The 21058-nt window shown below is 40.6% G+C and overlaps 1 protein-coding gene across 2 annotated transcripts in view; it reads left to right on the forward strand.

Annotated features, from left to right (window-relative positions):
- The first annotated feature begins 2054 nt into the window (after positions 1-2054).
- Positions 2055-21058, forward strand: part of LOC104588379 (cycloartenol synthase 2) — a 54909-nt gene continuing 35905 nt past the window's right edge. For both annotated transcript variants that reach the window (XR_016082958.1, XM_010246283.3), the window contains exons 1-2: positions 2055-2352; positions 2621-2831. Coding sequence is in view for 1 of the 2 variants with exons in the window: in XM_010246283.3 (XP_010244585.1) it covers positions 2634-2831 (198 nt within the window). In the remaining variant the exon portion in view is untranslated. The remainder of the gene's footprint in view (positions 2353-2620; positions 2832-21058) is intronic.

Below are 21058 nucleotides of genomic sequence, written 5' to 3' on the forward strand. Positions count from 1 at the left end.
AGGTCGGGCCCTTGGTAACCATTACGGACCTCAACGTGCAAAACTTCTTCTGGAAAAACATAGGGTATCATTTTGGACTACGTTGCGTGTTGATATCCGATAACGGCAAGCAGTTCAAAGACATCAAGTTCCAGAACTACTGTGTCAAGATGGAAATCCAGCAAAATTTCACCTCGGTAGCACACCCGCAAGCAAACAGACAAGCTAAAATGACAAACAGGGCGATCCTCCACGGACTGAAAGCTCGCCTGGCCCGAACTAAGGGATTATAGGTAGAGGAGTTGTCCAATGTCCTTTGGGCATACCGAACCACTATCAGGACCGCCACTGGAGAAACACCCTTCAACCTCACGTATGGTACAGAGGCAGTGATCCCAATAGAGATTGATGGTGCCAACGTTGCAACTCGAGGCTTACGACGAGGAAGCAAACAATGACGAGCTCTGTACCAACCTGGACTTGATAGAAGAGATACGGGACTTGGCCTACATTCGGACAACGACTTACTAGCAGAGAGTAGCTCGGTACTATAACGCCTGGGTCAGGAAGTAACTATTATGAGTCGGCGATCTGGTTCTTCACAAGGTAATGGTACCCTAACCCAGTGTGGGAAAGCTCGGTCCAAATTGGGAAGGCCCCTATCAGGTGAGATGGGTGTTTGGAAAAGGAACTTATGAGCTCAAGACCATGGAAAGAAAACAGGTACCTCGAGCTTGGAACAACAACAACTTAAGGAGATACTACCTATAAATCTCAACAAACGGCTAAGTCCATAGATCACCAAGCTGATCCTATGGACAACGGACTGGAGAGAGGGCCTTAAGTCACTCCTATAAGCCTAAGGTCTATAGTGCCAAGCCGACAAAAGATCTCGGCACCACATGGGACTCAGTCGCCTCTTTGTCATGTGCAAGATCAAGGATAAGGAGAGTGGACTTTAAGTCACTCCTAGGAGCCTAAGGGCTAAGGTGCCAAGTTGATAAAAGACCTCGGCACCACATAAGGGCTAAGGTACAGACAAGTTGGGCATATGTACCCTACAGTGTTTTCCCCCACCCCGACATTCAATAACGATTGAATACCTATTTGAGTTTGGGAGTAACCTCGAGTTCGGGAGTGAGTTATACTTGGAAAAATTTTGCTCCTATATGGTCTAGCTCGGCACTTCGGGATAACCAACACTTAGAAAGATTTTTTTTTGAAATTTTGTATTTCATTAAATAAAGATTTGAAAGTACATAGCAAAACAAAAGAAAGAAGAAGAAAATACAAAACTAACTACAGTTTCAATCGAGCATGAAGGCTCGGGATATGCACATAACTACAAGAGGGTCCAAGAAAAGAGGCAAGTTCAGACATCGGACTTTCTAGAATCTCCTCCATCTGGTAGTTCGGTCTCCATGTGGTCCTCCTCCACGTCGTTTCGGCCTGCCTTCTCTAACGGTCTCACTTCGAGGAGTTCATCATCACTTTCTCCCTCTGAGGAGTCACGTTCCTTGTCGGTCTCCTTCTCCATCTCTGGAGTAACGGAAGACATGGAAATGGATCTGAGATCAAACTCAGGGAACTTTCACCGCACCAGTCATCTACAAAGCTTGAAGCCCGATCGATACGAGTTGGAGCTGTACTCGACTTGGAGGTCATGAAACTCGGGGGACTTCTTGAACTCCTTGACGGCATGATCTCTTTCCCAAATCCTCTTCTCTTGAATTGCGGTGTCAAAGATTTCGGTGCGCTCCTTGATCATTGCCTCAAGGCTTTCATTCTCCCGACGGAGAGCTTCCTTCTCCCCCTTAAGCTTCTTCTTCTCCTCCATTAGTAGCAGAATCAGTTCCTCTTGGCTCTGAGCTTCTTTCTTTGTCCTAAGAATTTCACCCTGAGCTAGGTCCAGCTCGCGATAAAGCTTTCGGGTGTTCTCTTTGGCCTCCTGAACTCCTCGCTTCAAGGAGATGTCAAATTGATAGAGTAGCGAGTAGATAGCAAAGGTCACAAGTGTAAATATTACGAAAAAAAGTATAAGAAAATAAATGAAGAGGTAGCTTACTTACCACCGTACATTAGTTGCCTGCTATTCCTAAATTGGTGAGAGTTGTTCTCACCTCTATGGTCTAATGGTGAGAGTTGTTGGCTGCTCTTCCTTGGGAATTGAAAACGTAAACTTTAGGGCAAGATTTAACAAAACGTAAATTTATAGGAATATTTTAGTAAATAACCAATAGTTTATTATTTGATTATTAAAATCCATTGTTGCCACATGCTTCACATATGAAGTCGGAGAAGCTGCTGTAACTCTGTGAGTGAGTTCGCGCAGGAAGAAAGAAGAAAGAAGAAATAAATCTCATCATCACGAAGGTAAAATTGATCGCGTAGTTTTTCATTCAATTGCAGATTTTGGAGAAAACCTTGAACTGAAATTCGAACTGCTTTTTTTTTTAGCAAGAAAAGAGCAGGAGATTTGAACAGGTTTCTCTGTTTCTTACAATATTTTACCATAATGCAGTCCATGTTTTCATTGATTTCGAGGAATTTCAGAAGATTTTGCCTTTTCGGTTGTTGGATTTACATTTTGAGATTGATTTTAGTTAAAAGCAACTGCATTGCTGTTTACTGGATTTTTCAGTTATTTGATCATAATGTGGAGGCTTAAAATCGCCGAAGGAGGAAACTCGTGGCTTCGGACAACAAACAATCACGTCGGAAGACAAGTGTGGGAGTTCGACCCCAAGCTTGGAACGCCGGAGGAGATTATGGAGGTTGAGAAGGCTCGAGAAGGTTTCCAGAAGCGTCGGTTCGAGAAGAAGCATAGTTCAGACCTTCTGATGAGGATTCAGGTGAAAGAAAGAAGAGAACTGCTTTTACTTATTTATTCATTTTTTGGGTTTTAGGAAGAAGCCTCGTGACGTTAAGGCATTGGAGACGTGTTTTCTTTAATCCTGGTTATCCGCCCTTCTATAATTTTCTATAAATTAACTAGATATGTGACTAGGAAATTGTATTCTTTGTTTGTTGTTGACCGTTGTTTGTAATCTCAGCTTGTGTCAATGGTCATAGAATTTCCAAAAAGAGAATTAGACATGCTCTAGAGTTCATACTTCGTTTAACTTGCCAACTAGACCTTCTACCACCCAAAACCCAAGTCTTTCATACTCCAAGCTTACTTGATTTTGCTATATTTTATCCGTTTACTAATCATTATCATTCAGGTTCTAAAATTTCTAATACCAGGTTCAGAGTTGCAACCAGGTAGAACAGATTGAAATTATTTTTATTTTTAATAAAATTAAAAATTGTATAAATATGATGCAAAAATTTCAAAATTTTCTATCCTTTTCCCATATAAATAGTAGCTGCCAGAAACAACACATAAGGAATTAATGATATGATCAGCATCTCTAAGTAGAATTCAAATTTCTTCTCTAACTCATTCAAGGAGTATAAATTTAGAAACCCCATACTCAAAATGTAACAAGTGATTGTAATTTAATTCATAGTAATTAATATTTTGGTCATCCATTTTTTTGCAGTTTATTGTTTCTTTTCTGAAATTAAATATATAAATTAATTAAAACATCTTGAAAGTGCAAGTTAGTAATGCAATTTTCTAGGATGTCTTAAGATATTCCATAAGTTTTTGTCTTGGAACACCTTATGTACTCAATTGAGGATTATCCTAGCTATTTACTATCCATTCTAATGAATGATATCTATCTATCTATTGGTAAGTAAAGTATAGTTGGGATAAGGCTTGGGTGATGATGATGGCAAGTATAGTATTGTAAAAAACCATTACCAATGTTGGTCCCAACTATTTGAGGTCTTGGTAGGTGTAGACTGGATATGGTCCTAACCTTTGGCATTTTGTTTTTTCACAAAGTGGCTGCTCTCAGACTTCAAGCTGCATTCTCTTGCTTGCCAGGCCTAGAGTATTTTATCATAAGTGAATATTTATATTATATTATTTGCACTACAAGGAATATGGTAGTGCAAATGTAGAACAAATGCACAAAAAATGCACTATGCTTTTTTTTTAATTTTATATAAAAAAGAAAAAGAAGCTTTATTGAAGAGATCGCTTTTATTTATCAAAGAAAAAGAAGTTTGGAGAGTTCAAACTTGAAGACATCCCTTGAACTTGATGTGATCTTTTTTTATGAGTAACATTATTAAAGAAGCTTTATTTGTGATGAATGTGAAAATAAAAGTTAAAGGTATACCTTCTTCATATGACACACTCAAATAAGGGAAACCAAGTGCATAGCAGCAAATACATCGTAGAAGAAGAGTTCTGTTTATGATGAATGAGAAATTAAAAGTTAAAGACATACCTTCATATGACAAACTCAAATAAGGAAAACCATGTGCATAGCACCAAATACATCGTATAAGAACAGTACAATCTATCCTATGCTTAAAGCCTCCAATACAGCTGTGCTTTCCCCTGATACAATTTTATTTTTTCAGACAAGAGTCTAAAAGAAAATTTTCATTTAGGAGGTTGGGTACATAAAATTCAACTTTGATGGCAGCAGTAGAGGGAACCTTGGGCCTTCAGGTGTAGGAGGTGCACTCCATAATGAAATAGGGCATGTGCTGGTCCTGTTTTAAGGTCTGATTGCTATTGGAGATTCCTCAAAGGCTGAACTGTTGTCAGTTTTGGAAGGTGTAACTAGAGCAAAGGAGCTGAGTGTGCATAAATTGATTATTGAAGGAGATTCAAAACACTAGTGATCAAGTAGCTTTTAAACAAAGGGAATCATTTGTGGATATACAACAATGAGTTCAAAAAGTTTAAATGGATAACCAGGGGAGCGGATCAGCGGATATTAAAATTCAGTGGGTGCAAAGGATGGCTAACAACATGTCTACCCTAGTTTCCTTAGTCCCATCCATTTTGATGTGGGATGGGGTAATAAAGTACATTTGTGGGAAAATCTATGGGTAGGGGAAGCCCCACTTAAAGACCAATTCCTGAACTCTTTGCTCTTTTAAACTTTAAGTGAGAAACCATGTCTTTTTTGGGAACACCTTGTCAAACGGTGTAAATTGGAACTTGGGTTAGGGGGTGTATTCTGAGGTACAGGAGGTGGGGTACTAGCGCTCTACTCAGGTGCTGTAGAGCAAGGGGATTCACTGACAGCAAAACTAATGGTTTTGCTTCAAGGGCTGAAACTTGCAAAACAGCTTGGCTTCCAAAGGTTAGAAGTGGAAGGAGACTTTCAGGTGGTGATTTCCTGGACAAAATTTCATTGCCAAACCCCTTGGATGTACAGGCAAAGGATTAGAGAAATTGAAATGATAACAAGGGGACTGAGTGTTACATTTAAATGGGTGAGAAGAACTGCAAATGGCATGGCAGATACATTAGCTAAACAGGGGGCAAACCGGCAAACAGGCAGCACTTATTTTGGGCTAAACTTTAAGTAGGAATGGCAATGGGTAGGGTACCCGTGCAAATTGCCAAACCCATTCCCGAACCCGCCTATGTATCCCTGATTCCAAACCTGTCTCAAACCCGTCAAACTTTTCCTCTCAATTTCCCAAACCCGTTAAACCTGTCCCAACCCATCCCACCCGTTAAACCCCTTGACCAAATGTTTTCTACTAAAAAAATTTTCTTAATGCTTATAGTGTGACTTGAACCCGGATCAATTAATGATAGCGCCAAATCTCTTAACACTACTTTAAGCCACTAAGCCATCTCACCTTTTCTGTTATTTAATGAAATAAAATAGATTTTATTAACTTTTGTGTTCATCAAAACAATCAATACATGTATATGATTAACAATTCCAACTAAAAATTAAAAGAAATAATATTTAAAATTAGCATTTTATAACTAAATGAAATAAACAATCTATCAAATCCAAATTTACATCAAATGATGATTTTAATCCCAAGAAATTTATACAAATAAAATATTAGTAATAGAATAATTATCTTAGTACTTAAAAATTATAAATTTGTGCATGATATATAATATAATAGGTTCATATTTATGCATCCCGGGTATCGGGTATCGGATACCCTAAAGTCAAAACCCAAACCTGTCCCAAACCCTATAGGTTTTTATCTAAAATCCCAAATCTGTCCCAAACCCTATAGGGTTTTGATAAACGGGTCCTATTAGGGTTGGGACGGGTCAGATACCCAAAAATTCCCGTGGAATTGCCATCCCTAACTTTAAGGCTGATTTTGGGGGATTGCATTTTTAGTTGTATCTGTTTACCATATGGGTGTAAGTAAACTACCCATAATTTGTAAGCTCAATTTTCACATTACGATTAATAAAAGTTACCTTTGCTGATTAAAAAAAAAAGGAACTTGGGTTTTAGGAGAAGCTTAAGGGAAAATGAATGTGAGTCCTTAATCCATTTGCTGGACTTGTTAGGGCAAGTTTTTCTAGACCTGTCGCTGGAGGATTCTAGAATTTGGTTAGGCTCTTTGGATGGTCTCTTCACTTGTTCCTCTTTTTTCAGAGTACTTGCCTTGGTTAACCTCCTTGTAGGAGACTTCCCTATGAAAGAAATATGGAGTAAGCCTATCCCTCTAAAAATTTAGCCCTCTATTGGGAAATCTTCATTGGTAAGGTAAATACTTGTGATATGCTGCAAAGAAGGCCTTATGCTTGCCTTTCTCTTCACATGTTCTCCCTTTGTAAGGAAAGTGGTGAGGCCCTATCTCATTCATTATTCTCCTGTACCTTTGTGCATCAAATTTGGGTGTTTTTTTTTTTTTCTTGTGTTCTATTTGACTGTAGGTGAAAGAAAAGAGGGAAAATAATGTGGAGAGCTACGAAGGCAGCAATTTGTTGGGTGGTTTGGGAAGAAAGGAATAACAGGATCTTCTTGGAGAAAAGCAGGACACTAGATTTAGCAATAGTTTATTATTTGATTTAGAGATGTTCTTATCCCAGGGAAGAGCTGCCTCTGTTGGCTGCTCTTCCTTGGGAATTGAAAAAGAGATGTTCTTATCCCCAAATTGGTGCATCCTCTGCTGGTCTAATGGTGAGAGTTGTTCTCACCTCCTACTTTCCTATCCTTTTTTTTTATGGGAAACGGTAACTTCCATTAAAATTTAAGGAATACTTTCCTATCCTTTTATTGCTGACATTTGGAATTGGTGTTTCTCTTTATTTGGGTGCAGGTGGATTTTTCCAACAGAGGTAAGCCTTTTGTTTAACCTGTTTGTGTTCAGTTGGCCCAAGAAAAAGGGGAAGAATAATGTGGAGGTATATAAGAGCAGCTTTGATTATTGCTTGGGAAGAAAGAAATGCATGAACCTTCCCAAAAAAAAGAGAGAAGCAAGGACATGATAAAAGAGTGTCTGGTTACTCTGGGAATACATTGGATCAGAACTTTTGATTCATTATCACTCTTCTCCTTTGATGATCTTTGGAGGAATTGGTATGCAGTGGCAAGGAGTTTTGCCAAAAAGGAAAGACCAACCTTATGGATGCCTCCCTCCAAAGGATTCATGAAACTGAATTTTGATGGTAGCAGCCAAAGCAACACAAGTCCTAAGTTGGTGGTAGGATGGCTGAAAGACACATTGTTGCTTTGTATTTGGAACCAATGAGAGTGGAAGATTCATAAGGGCTGAGATGATGGTGGTCTTGCAAGGAATTCAGATTACACATGAGCTAAATATGGAGAATTTGGTAGTTGAAGGTGATTCTAAGTTGGTGGTAGGATGGCTGAAAGAGCTAGAATCAGCAATCTGGTGTTATAGAAATGAAATGAAGATACTTAAATGGCTTACAAGAAATATGACATTAAGAATATGATGGGTGAGAAGGTTGGCTAATTCTTGTGCTGATACACTAGCCAAACAAGGGGTGAACAGGGCCTGCTTATATTGGGCTCAATTGTAATTTTTTTTGTTATAGAGTTTTGGAAGAGGCTGCAACTCGCACCTCTCCTTGGGATGCTTGTAATGCTTCATTTTTGGTTGTCAACCAAGGACCTGTTCAGAAAAATCCCGCATCATTGGTTTTTTGAACACAGCATCCTTTTTAAATAGCTACACAATTTGGAAGTTTTGTTGTTTTGGTTGGAGAACTTGTTTTCTTGGCTTGCTCATTTTTCTGTATAGTTGTTGGCTGTACATGAGGCAGACATGGGTTACACTTCTAATTCTGATCTCTATAGTAAAGATTAATACAATATTTTACCTCTTTCTCAAAAAAATGTATAGGAACCATTAGATGCCACATAGGACAATAGAAGTGGGAAACTGGGAATACCCCTCAAAAACAAGAAACATCTTTTTGACATTTCCCCCAGCACCCCCATGCACGTAACCCAATACAAAGTGTGGTGGGACCATCTGAAGTTAAATATGCCCAACCAAATATGTTTAAAATCAAATTGACTATGTGGTGCTTATGTGGAGTCAAAATGGGAATGCAACACCACGGAGCCAGTCACAACAGACATGCATTTTTAAAGTGCTTCAGGATTTTAGAAAAGGCATGGTGCATAAGCATACTATTTAAATATCCTTCTATTCCATTTACATAGTTATTGTGGAATAAAATTTTTGGTGGTCTACTGTTTTGATATAAGCAAGGTGTTCTCTGTGGTGTTCTTGAAAACGCCTTTCTAGTAGGCAGTTTCCACTAGAGAGGCTCTCTCTTTGTGGATGAGATTTGCTTAAGCCTGTCATCTCTGTCATCTTAGAGGCCACTTGATAATGGTTGTAGTGGCTAATTGAATGGCTTATTGCTTGGTCTTTTAGTGAGTAAGCCATTAAGTAGGTTGTGAGATCTTTAATGGCTGAATGACTTTTTGTGTTTATTGCTATACCCTTTGTAGAGAACACTGATGTGGGGCCCCACAGCTACGGTCCCACTGTGTTCGTAGGGTAGAAGGTGTTCTAGTCTTTCTAGGGTTAGCTGGTGGTCAGTTAGTTATGTCAGTTGTTATTTATTTCAGTCTTATCTTATTTTATTTGTTATGTAAATACTAAGGGCAGATCTGTCCTTTCCATGTAATGAGCATAACCTATAAATACTAAATAAAGTGGCGGCGGCAGAACATTATGCTTCTGTTCCTCCTTTTAACTCTTGTGTTCTACTGCTCTCTCTTCTCTCTTTCTCCTCTCTTATCTATACCTTTTCTTCTATTTTTGAACCTGAAATCCATTAGGGTTCAAGACTGATAGCAGTCTTGAACGTCTACTTGGTATCAAAGCTAGGGTTTCTCATGTGAGTCTAATCTAGCCGACCACATGAGAACCATCTAAGGCTGGAAGCTGAGAAAGTAGAGTTCGTTGACTGATTCTTGGAGATCGCCAGAGAGTTTAGCAGTTGTTTGAAGATTTGTCACGGTTGTAGAGTGTTGGTGATCAGGAAGAATCAGAGAAGGCTAGGGTTCGGGTAACCTTGGAAGGCAGCGAACAACATTCTCTTGTAAGTTTTTTATTTTCTGAGAGAAGTACTATCAGAGAAGATAGGCTGGACCTATCTAGAAAGGGTGGCCGAACCACTCTAGGGTTTTCTTCCTTCTATTCTCTAGGGTTTTGTCTTAACCCTGTGGCAAACCCTAATACTGGGCTGAACCTTGTGATCTATCTGTGAAACTTTTCTTAAGTGTGATCAGTTTTAGGGTTTCATATTAACCCTACTACAAGTGTGATCCGTACGGTACTGTCTGGAGTGTGTGGCTGAGAATTTGCTTTTAAGGATTGGTTAAAACCCTAATTCTGCTTCAGCATATCAGATTGTTCTCCAAGCTGTTTTCAGATTTCTTTTTGGGGACTTCGAACTCTTGTAAGGGGTGAAAACTGTACGGACTGTTGTTGTTGTGTTTGATAATTGGTTTCAGATCAGACTTATACCTGTTTTATGCACATCTGCCGTGAATACAGATTGGTTCTATACTGATTTTGTGATTGTGGTTGATAGTCCAAGTGCAGTTTTTTGACTGTAGTAACCCTAATTTTGAGACTACTGGTTCTTGACCGAAATGGAGTTTAAGAATCAGGCAGAAGGTAGTTTTGGGAACAGCAGTAATGGTGGTGTTTCTGAGACAGGTTTTCAGATTACAACCGTAAGATTTGATGGATCAAACTATTTGGAATGGGCCCAATCAGCCATGATGGCTATTGGGGGAAGGGGTAAAGTAGGGTATCTCTTGGGAGATGTGAAAGAACCCTCTAAGGGAGACCCCATGTATACCAAGTAGGTCCAAGAAAACTACTTGGTTATGACATGACTGTGTAATTCTATGCAGCCTCATATTAGCCGCAATTACTTGTGGGCAAAGACAGCCAAGGAGATATGGGATGTTATGAAAGAAACTTACTCCCAACCCCTTAATGTTGCAAGAGCATATGAATTGAAATGTGAAGTGAATACCCTTAAACAAGGTGAGAAACCGGTTTCGGTCTACTTCTCTACCTTGAAGTCCCTGTGGCATGAGATTGATCACTTAGAGACTTTTGAATGGGAAAGTCCCAAAGATGCACAGACCCATAGAAAGCACATCGAGACAAATAGGGTGTTTGAGTTTCTAGCAGGCCTGAATTCAGAGTATGATATTGTGCGGTAACAGATTTTGATCAGAGATAGTGTGACCCTCTCTCAGGCATACTCCTTAGTGCATAGTGAAGAGACTAGGAGGAAAGTCATGATGCAACATCAGCCTCTTACACCGACCCTTGTAGCTGTTAAACCCAAATCAGGGGGTGATTCAAAGAGGGACAGGAAGAAGGAAGATAAAAGGGATGTCGTATGTGAGCATTGTAAGAAACCTAAACACACAAAAGAAACATGTTGGAAGCTGCATCCTCATTTGGTCCCGACAAAGTTGAGAAGCAAGAAGGGTAATGCTCATATGGCAGTGACTACAGATTCAACATCCTCGTCTGGTACAAGAGGCACACCTTTAGAGACCTTAGCTGCAGTTCGGGCTACTCTAATATAGTTGGAAAAGGAAGTTGGCAACTCAGCTCAGTCACCGCAGTCACCATCAGCCCCTGCCACATCTGCTTTCGCACATTCAGGTACTCGAGCCTTAGCCTACCATGCCTCAGCTCCAGGTGCTACTGCACCCTGTTGGGTAATAGATTCAGGTGCATCTGACCATATGACTAGCTTGCTTTCATTGTTTACCACTTATCATTTATTTTCTGGTAGGGATAAAGTATCTATTGCTGATGGTTCTCTTGTCCCCATTTCTGGCAAGGGTGACATCAAACTATCAGATACTATCTCATTGTCCTCTGTCTTGCATGTTCCTAAACTTGATACTAACCTTCTTTTAGTTAGTAGTATTACCAAACATATGAACTGCTCAGTAACTTTCTTCCCTGACCGATGTGTTTTTCAGGACCTGGAGACGAAGAAGGTGATTGGGACTGGCCGTGAGACAAATGGGATCTATCTGCTTGGGGAGAGTTCTTATCGGGAAGAGTCAGTGGATAAGAGTCTGTTCCCTACTTTGTTTGAGTCAGTTGAGTTGTCCCAGTTGAAATGTGAAAGTTGTGAGTTTGCTAAACATTGTAGAAACTCTTATTCATTGAGTAATAAAAGGAGTAATAGTTCTTTTGATATTGTGCATACTGATGTTTGGGGGCCATATCACATCCCTTCTATGGGTGGGTACAAATATTTTTTGTTATTTGTTGATGACCATAATCGGTTTTCTTGGGTTTATCTTATGCGTTCACGAGATGAGGTACCCGCCTTGACCCAAAACTTCCACCAAATGATCATAACTCAGTTTGATGCCAAGATCAAAGTTCTTAGATTTGATAATGCAAAGGAGTACTTTGCTAAGCCATTGGCATCTTACCTTCTTCATCATGGGGTTATCCACCAGAGCACTTGTCCTCATACACCTCAGCAGAATGGGGTTGCAGAAAGGAAGAACAGGCACATCTTGGAGGTGGCTAGAAGTATTATGTTTACCTCCAATGTCCCTATTCGCTTCTGGGGTGATGCTATTCTCACAGCGGTATATCTTATTAATCGGGTTCCTTTCTGGGTTCTTGATATGAAACCTCCCTTTTCCCTTCTATACCCAAATGATGAGTTGTTTACTGTTCCCCTTAAAACATTTGGTTGTACATGTTTTGTTCAGCTTCTCGGACCCCATCACTCCAAGTTCGAACCCAAGGCCTCCAAATGCATCTTTCTTGGTTATGCACAAACTCAAAAGGGTTATTGCTGCTATGATCCTGTTTCAGGGAAGAATTTTGTCTCCATGGATGTCACTTTCTTTGAGGAGACACCCTACTATTCTCGGGTTTCTCCTCAGGGGGAGAACAGTGAGAGTGGGGGTTTGGGTCCTTTTCTTCAGGGGGAGCGCAGTGAGGGCAGGGTTAATACTTTTGGGGCTATTCCTTTACCTATTCCATTGGGTGATGAGGGCTGCAGTAGTGAGGGTGGTCAGAGGGATCAGGAGTTGAGAGTCTATCACAGGCAATGCAGGCAGGTTGATCCCGATCATCAGCAGTCCAGGCCAAATTCAACCTCTTCTGCAGCTCCAAGTCCAGGTATTACAGTCCCAGGGCCCATAGAGACATCTTCCATTGTTTCCACTTCACCCCCTGTAGGGAGAGCAGTGAGAGTGGGGGTTTGGGTCCTTTTCTTCAGGGGGAGCGCAGTGAGGGCAGGGTTAATACTTTTGGGGCTGTTCCTTTACCTATTCCATTGGGTGATGAGGGCTGCAATAGTGAGGGTGGTCAGAGGGATCAGGAGTTGAGAGTCTATCACAGGCGATGCAGGCAGGTTGATCCCGATCATCAGCAGTCCAGGCCAAATCCAACCTCTTCTGCAGCTCCAAGTCCAGGTATTACAGTCCCAGGTCCCATAGAGACATCTTCCATTGTTTCCACTTCACCCCCTGCAGACGACCTTGACCTTCCCATTGCCATCCGTAAAGGAAAACGACATTGCACCACATCTACAGCCCACTGCATTTCCCAGTTTTTATCCTATGATCGCCTATCTCCCTCCTACAGGTTCTATCTTACTTCCATTGCTAATGTCCCTATTCTAAGAACAGTGCAAGAAGCCCTATCAGTCCCGGAGTGGAGAGGTGCAATGCAAGTCGAAATGGATGCCCTGTTGAAAAATAATACCTGGGAGCTAGTTGATTTGCCCAAAGGAAAGAAACCAGTTGGATGCAGATGGGTATTTACTGTGAAGCACAATGCGGATGGCTCAATTGAGAGGTACAAAGCTCGACTAGTTGCAAAAGGGTTCACCCAGACTTATGGTATAGATTACTTGGAGACATTTGCCCTGGTAGCCAAGATGACCACCATTCGAGTTTTATTATCTCTTGCAGCAAGCCACAATTGGCCTTTGTACCAAATGGATGTTAAAAATGCTTTTCTGAATGGAGACCTGTAGGAAGAGGTTTACATGCGTTGCCTCCTGGATTCTATGATACAGAGACAGGTAAGAAGGTCTGCCGACTCATTAAGGCATTGTATGGGTTGAAGCAGTCACCTAGAGATTGGTTCAATAGGTTCAGACTAGCCCTTGGGAAGTTCGGTTATGTACAAGCCCAGTCAGATCATACACTGTTCATCAAGAGGGTGGAGTCCTCTCTGACACTACTTGCAGTATATGTTGATGATATTGTGGTGACAGGAAATGACAGCCATGAAATTGAGTCCCTCAAACAGCTCCTTCATCAAGAGTTTGAGGTGAAAGATCTTGGTGCTTTTCGATATTTTTTGGGTATTGAGGTTGCTAGATCTAAACAGGGGATCTTTGTCTCTCAGCGGAAATATGTTCTAGATCTGTTGGCGGAAACTGGAAAGTTAGGTGTCAAGCCTGCGGATACACCCATTGAACAGAACCACAGAATTAGTGCAGAGAGTGGGGACTTGAAGACAAAGTTATGTTCCAACGATTAGTGGGAAAGCTCCTATATCTCTGCCTCACTTGGCCAGATATCAATTATGCAGTTAGTGTTGTCAGTCAGTACATGCGTTCTCCTAGAACCACGCACCTTCTTGCAACAGAAAGAATATTAGCATACTTGAAGAGATGCCCGGGTAGAGGTATACTATTCAAGAACAATGACCACATGAAGGTGGAGGTCTATACAGATGCCGATTGGGCTGGGAGTGTTGATGACAGAAGGTTTACCTCTGGATATTGTGCCATTGTGGGAGTTAACCTTGTCTCTTGGAGGAGTAAGAAACAGAGTGTTGTCTCCCGATCTAGTGCTGAAGCTGAATACAGGTCAATGGCTAACGGAGTGGCTAAAATTCTATGGTTGAGATCACTATTTGAGGAGTTGGGTATTGAGTATGAGAAGCCCCTGATGCTGTATTGTGATAGTCAAGCGGCTATTAATATAGCACAGAATCCGGTGCAGCATGACAGAACCAAACATATTGAAGTTGATCGACATTTTGTACGAGAGAGGGTCTCATCACAAGAAGTGTGTCTCCCGTACATCACCTCCAACATGCAACTAGCAGATATCCTCACCAAAGCTGTACCAAGGAAGAAGCTAGAAGCGGATCTATCCAAGTTGGGAATGATAAACATTTATTCCCAACTTGAGGGGGAGTGTAAAGAACATTGATGTGGGCCCCACAGCTACGGTCCCACTGTGTTCGTAGGGTAGAAGGTGTTCTTGTCTTTCTAGGGTTAGCTGGTGGTCAGTTAGTTATGTCGGTTGTTATTTATTTCAGTCTTATCTTATTTTATTTGTTATGTAAATACTAAGGACAGATCTGTCCTTTCCATGTAATGAGCATAACCTATAAATACTAAATAAAGTGGCGGCGACAGAACATTATGCTTCTGTTCCTCCTTTCAACTTTTGTGTTCTATTGCTCTCTCTTCTCTCTTTCTCCTCTCTTATCTATACCTTTTCCTCTATTTTCGAACCTGAAATCCATTAGGGTTCAAGACTGATAGCAGTCCTGAATGTCTACTCTCTTAAAATATTTTTTATTGATCCTTATTGCTGAATATTTTGTTGTATTATGTGAAGACAAGAAGCCTAATTCAGATGCTCAGGTCGAGAAAATCTCGGAAGGGGTTGAAGACCATTTTGATTTATGTGAAGACAAGCAGGAGCCTCGGCATGGGCAAGAGTTTGAGTCAGGTGTGAGGATTGAAGGGTTGGAGATTGCAAATGGTGAAGATTGGAACAAGCTAAATAAGTTGTGGTCCTACCCCAGCCACTGATTATGTAGAGATTTTGTCTCTCCTGAGCATTTGGAGGGGGAGGGGGTAAGGGAAAAGAGGCAACTCTCAAACAAGTGAATAAAGGGGATGGCATGGTGAAAGGGGAAGAAGATAGGGTGTTTGAGATATTGACAAATGCAGAAGCGGGTTTCTACTTAGGGAGGGTGAGACAGGTGAAAAAGGGGAAGTTGAGGTATCAAACGTTGGTCTATCTATCAAAAGTGGCATTATGGTGGCTGAGGAGGACAAAGAGGGGGTGGTTTTTGTTGTTGAAAATGAAGATGTGGAGGAGGGAAAGTGTGTTTCAACCAAAGAGATCGAGGGGTGGAAAACTTAGAAGTAAATGCTTTTGAAAGGAATGAATTGTTGGTATCCGAAGTTGTTGTTGGAAAGCTTGGGATTGATTTGGGTCAAAGGAGGAAGGAGCTTGACAAAGTTGCTCACTATGACATTGAAGAGGATCTAAAAATAGAGTGTCAAACAAATTTCAAATTGTTCATGTGTCCAAGGTTTGAGGTTGATTGAAGGCCTAGTTGGGGTAGGTCTAAGTAATAAACATAAAAGATTATATAAGAGAAATGGGAGAAAGATTTATCAAAAAAAAAAGAGAAAGGGGAGAAAGTTGAAGAATTCATGTCAAAGGGGTGAGGTTGAGGAGGTTCTAGCCTCGCATGGAAATAGCAACAAGGAAGTGTGTGCAAAGAATCAATTTGAAGATGAGGGGGAAAGGAGTTTGGTTTCTTGGGATAAGGGAAAGGAGGAAAGGAATGAGGTTTTGGGGAGAGATGGTGGTTTGGTTCAAGGAATGGAGAAGAGGAGTTCAGGTAGTGTGGGTTTTAATTTTATTGTGGATGAGGAACTAGAGGTTGGCAAGTTTTTGGAAGCAAAGCATGAAGGAGGTTTGTATGTGAAGATACTCGCAGATAGGGATGTGGGGGTTAGTAAGACTTTAGGATTATTTTTCTTGGGTGGTGAGGCCTTCACTACAAGAGCTTTCAAATAATTTGAGAAAAGTAGGGAGAGATGTAAAAAGTCAATTATGAAGGAAGGGGGTGAGAAGACTGAAGGAGAATAGTAGAAATCTGCTGAATTAAAAAAATTATGAAAGAAGAAAATATTTTCTTGAAGAAGAGAAGAAAGAGAGAATAAGAAAAGAAGAAGAGAACTTGAGAAAGAAAAGAGAGCTATATCTTGCTGCCCCCTTCACTTAATATTTATATTAGAAATATAAGAATAATACAATGACTAATATGCCCTTATAGGGCAGAAAACACTAAAAAACACATAAAAGACTTAAAGAAATAATAAATAATGGACCCAACATAACTGTTGTGGTCCCCACTTCCTATCTAACAATTAATATAAAACAACTACTCCTAAAACAACACAAAATTGATTAAATCTTCAACACTCTCCCTTAAGTCGGGAGTAAATGTCACACATTCCCAACTTGCGTAAATCATGTTCAAGCTTGTTTTTAGCAACCCCTTTAGTGAGGACATCAACCAACTGCAATTTTGAAGAAACATAAGGTAAGCAAACTTCTCTAGTTGTTACCCTTTCTCTTATGAAGTGCCTATCAACTTCAATGTGTTTTCTCTTGTCATGCTGAATTGGATTATGGACAATATTGATTGCAGCTTGGTTGTCATAGTATAGCATCATAGGTTCCTCTGCTTTTACCCCAATCTCGCTTAATAAAGATCTAACCCAAAGTAGTTCTGAGACACCATGAGCCATGGATGTATGTTCAGCCTCTACACTTGACCTAGCCACAACTGCCTGTTTTTTACTCTTGAGATCAAACCTACAAAGGTACATACTCCTGATGTAGATCTCCTATCATCTAAGCAACCTGCCCAGTCTGCATCTGTATATGATTCCAAGTTCAGATTTTCATGATCTGAGAAAAGGATACCTCCGCTGGGGTGTTTTTCAGGTATGCAAGTATTCTCTCAGTAGCTTCTCAGTGCTGAACCCGAGGTGCATGCATGTATTGACTCACAACACTGACAACATAGGAAATATCTGGTCGTGCCATACACAAATATAACAGTCGACCCACCATTCTTTGATATCTCCCCACATCCTTTGCCACTCACCATTCACAACATTAATTCTATGAGGATCAATAGGAATGTTAGCTGGTTTGGTTCCCAACTTCCCAGCCTCCTGCAGTAGGTCTAGTACATACTTTTTCTGAGAAATGAAGATCCCATGCTTGGATCTTGCAACCTCAATCCCCAGGAAGTATTTGAGCTCACCAAGATCTTTGACCTCAAATTCTTGCTGCAATGATTTTTTGAGAGCATCAATCTCCTTCAGATCATTTCTTGTAACCACTATATCATCCACATACACAATCAGAATTGACACAAGTGCATCTCTCCTCTTCATAGAGAGGGTGTGATCAGATTGGGTTTGTGTATACCCAAAACGTGTAAGTGCCCCTTTGAACCTATCAAACCAAGCCCTAGGTGATTTTTTCAAGCCATACAATGATTTTCTCAGTTTACAAACCTTTCCTTTACCAACATTTTCATAAAAACATGTTGGAATGTCCATATATACCTCCTCTTGCATATCACCATTGAGGAATGCATTTTTAACATCAAGCTGAAATAGGGGCCATGAATAGGTGGTTGCTAGAGACAAGAGGGTACAGACTGAATTCATTTTAACAACAGGTGCAAAGGTTTCCAGATAATCAATGCCATAAGTCTAAGTATACCCTTTTGCAACCAACCTTGCCTTGTACCTCTCTATCCTGCCATCGGCCCTATCTTCATAGTGAATACCCATCTACATCTGACTGTCTCCTTGTCTGGAGGAAGATCAACTATTTCCCAAGTTTGGTTTTTAACCAAGGCTTCCATCTCTTCTTGCACGGCTGTTTTCCACTCAGGTTTGGAGAGAGCCTCAGTAACATTCCTGGTTATAGACACAAAATCCAAGGAAGAAAGGGAAGTTCAGTAGGAGGGTGATAAGGCATTGTAGGAAAGATGGTGTGAAATGCAATGGCTTGTACACTTTCTCTTCCCTTTGCGAAGTGCAATGGGAAGATCAAGGTCAATGGGATCAGCTACAAGAATAGTGTTAGGTACAAGAACATTATCATTAGAAAAAATAACAGGTGCAGGCTCAAGGGGAATACTTGGAGTTGTATCTGCTGAATCTGGAGCCTCAGAAGAACAATTGGAGAGTGGTGCGGGTTCTACTGGTTGAGCATGTGTGGAGTCAACCATCGCCTGGTGGCGCTGGTAGTGCTGTGAGGCTACTCGTAGTGGCTCAAGTAATGGAACTGATGGAGGTGCTGATGGTAAAACTGGGGGCATAAAGGAAACAGGATGAGGAACAGACTATGAGTTCTCCTCCCCAAGACTCTCCCCCTGAGGAGAACCACTCGAGAAAAAGAAGGTAGGCTCAAAAAAAGTAACATCCATAGTGACAAATCTGCTCATCAATATAGGGTCATAACAACAATACCCTTTTTGGTTTTGAGCATACCCAAGGAAAACACATTTCTTGGCCTTAGAATCCAACTTCTTGCGATGAAGGCCAAGAATGTGAACAAAGGAAACACACCCAAAAACCCTTAGAGGTATGTGAAACATCTCCCTATCCGGAAAAAGAAGATTGAATGGTACCTTAAACCCCAAAGTACATGAAGGAACATAGTTAATCAAGTGTATGGCTGTAAGAAATGCATCTCCCCAGAAATGAATAGGAACTGAATCACACACCATAAGACTTCTTGCCACCTCTACAATGTGTCTATTTTTTCTCTTTGCTACTCCATTCTATTGCGGTGTATATGCACAACTACTCTGATGAATTATACCATGTTCCAAAAAATGTGGTCAAATCCTTCTCAAAATATTCTCTGGCATTATCTGATCTGAAGGCCTTAGTTCTCATTCCAAATTGTGTGAGAACCATCTGGTGGAACTGCCGTACCAAGTTAGGAACCTCATCATGGGATCTCATCAAATATGTCCAAGAATACCGTGTCTAATCATCCACAAACAAGAGGAAATAACAGTAGCCACCCATGGAAGGGATATGATATGGTCTCCATACATCAGTGTGAACAACATCAAAAGCAAAAGCACTTCTTTTATTACTTGGTTTAAAAGAATGTCTATAATGTTTTCCCAATTGACAACTCTCACACTCTAAGGTAGATAACTGGGCAGACTCAAACAACTTTGGAAAAATGAATTTTAATGAACTAAAAGAAAGATGACCTAACCGATTATGCTGGAGCATAATCTAACTCATTGACTTTGATCCACTACTACTGTTGCTGCTAACATGGTAGCTCTGATCTCTCGGGATCTCATTTAGAAGGTAGACTCCATTCACCTCACTACCACTCCCAATCATCTTCTTTGACTCCAAATCCTGCAAAACACAATTACCAAGAAGGAAAGTCACTAAACAATTCAAATTTTTTGTCAAAGAACTAACAGAAAGAAGGTTGGTATGAAGTCTAGGGACATATAAGGCAGAAGGTAAAGTAATGCAATTGGTCACTCTAACTATCCCCTTCCCAACAATGGGAATATGTGAACCATTTGCTGTAGAGACTCTGTCTCTACCAGAGCACAACTGATAAGAACTAAAAAGGGTAGGTATATTAGTCATGTGCTCAGATGCTCCCGAGTCTATAATCCAAGGAGGTCCCTCCTTACTTAAAGTGGATGCAAGATTTGTAGTTGCATATGAACTACCTGTATGAGCAAAAGAGGTGGTGTAGTTGGCTCCTACACTTTGTTGTCCATCTGAAGGGCTAGAACTAGTTGAATCTTTCTTACTCATAAGCTGTCCAAACCTTTCCAATTTTGTTCTAACTGCTGCTATTGCAATAGACTCCCAATCAGTTTAGGAAAGGGGGCCGAAGAGTCTCCTGTAGTGGCCACATTTGCATTTCCCTTATTGTTCTTGATTCGAGCAGGTATGAGATGTGGGTGGAGCTTCCAGCAAGTGTCTCTGGTATGCTTAGGCTTCTTATAATAATAACACACCAAGTCCTTCTTATCCTCCCTCCTAGTCTCACTACTCCCCTTGTTTCCATTTGGCTTAGGTTTGGTTGTACTAACCATAGTAGACTAGTCAATCCTAGGCTGTCTCAGCATGACATTCCTCTTGTTCTCCTTTCCAGAAACAAAGGCATAGGCTTGAGAGAGTGTCACACTCTCTCTAGAAAGGATATGCTGCCTAGCGATGTCGAATTCAGGGTTTAACCATGCCAAGAACTCAAAAACCCTATTTTTCTCTACTAGTTTTTGATAGGTTGCTGCATCATTTACACTTTCCCACACCACGGTTTCTAAGTGATTTATCTCCTGCCAAAGGGTTTTTAGCATGGAGAAATACATGGCAAGGGGTTTATTTCCCTGTTTTATACTAATCACCTAATTCCTTTACTGGTAGGCTTTGGCTACATTCTGCTTCTGAGAATAGGTTTTAGTCACTCCATCCCAAATCTCCTTTGCAGTATTAGCCCATAAAAAATTTTTGCCAATATGAGGTAATACACAACCAGGACATCACCATGTAATTCTCTTGTACCCATTGAGAGGAATCTGTATCAGGTTTCTTCTCCTCCCCAGTGATGTACCCTAATTTTCCACGGGCACCAATAGCTATCTTGGCTGATTGTGCCCATTCTAAATAATTTGTACCATCAAGCTTCACTATAGTAATGATTCTAGACCAAAAAATATCACTACTACCTTCAATGCCCAACCCCATGGTACCGGTGGACTTCAGTTCGGTACACCAACTCTCCATCTTACTTCAAACAGTTCAACAGTAAGAAAAAAAAGTAGGTTGAGAGCCTCCAAGAGCAATTCGATCTCATACACACAGGAACAAACCCTTCCAGAAGAA

Source organism: Nelumbo nucifera, chromosome 2, assembly GCF_055504915.1.
Source record: "Nelumbo nucifera cultivar China Antique chromosome 2, China Antique-T2T, whole genome shotgun sequence".
NCBI classification, from domain to species: domain Eukaryota; kingdom Viridiplantae; phylum Streptophyta; class Magnoliopsida; order Proteales; family Nelumbonaceae; genus Nelumbo; species Nelumbo nucifera.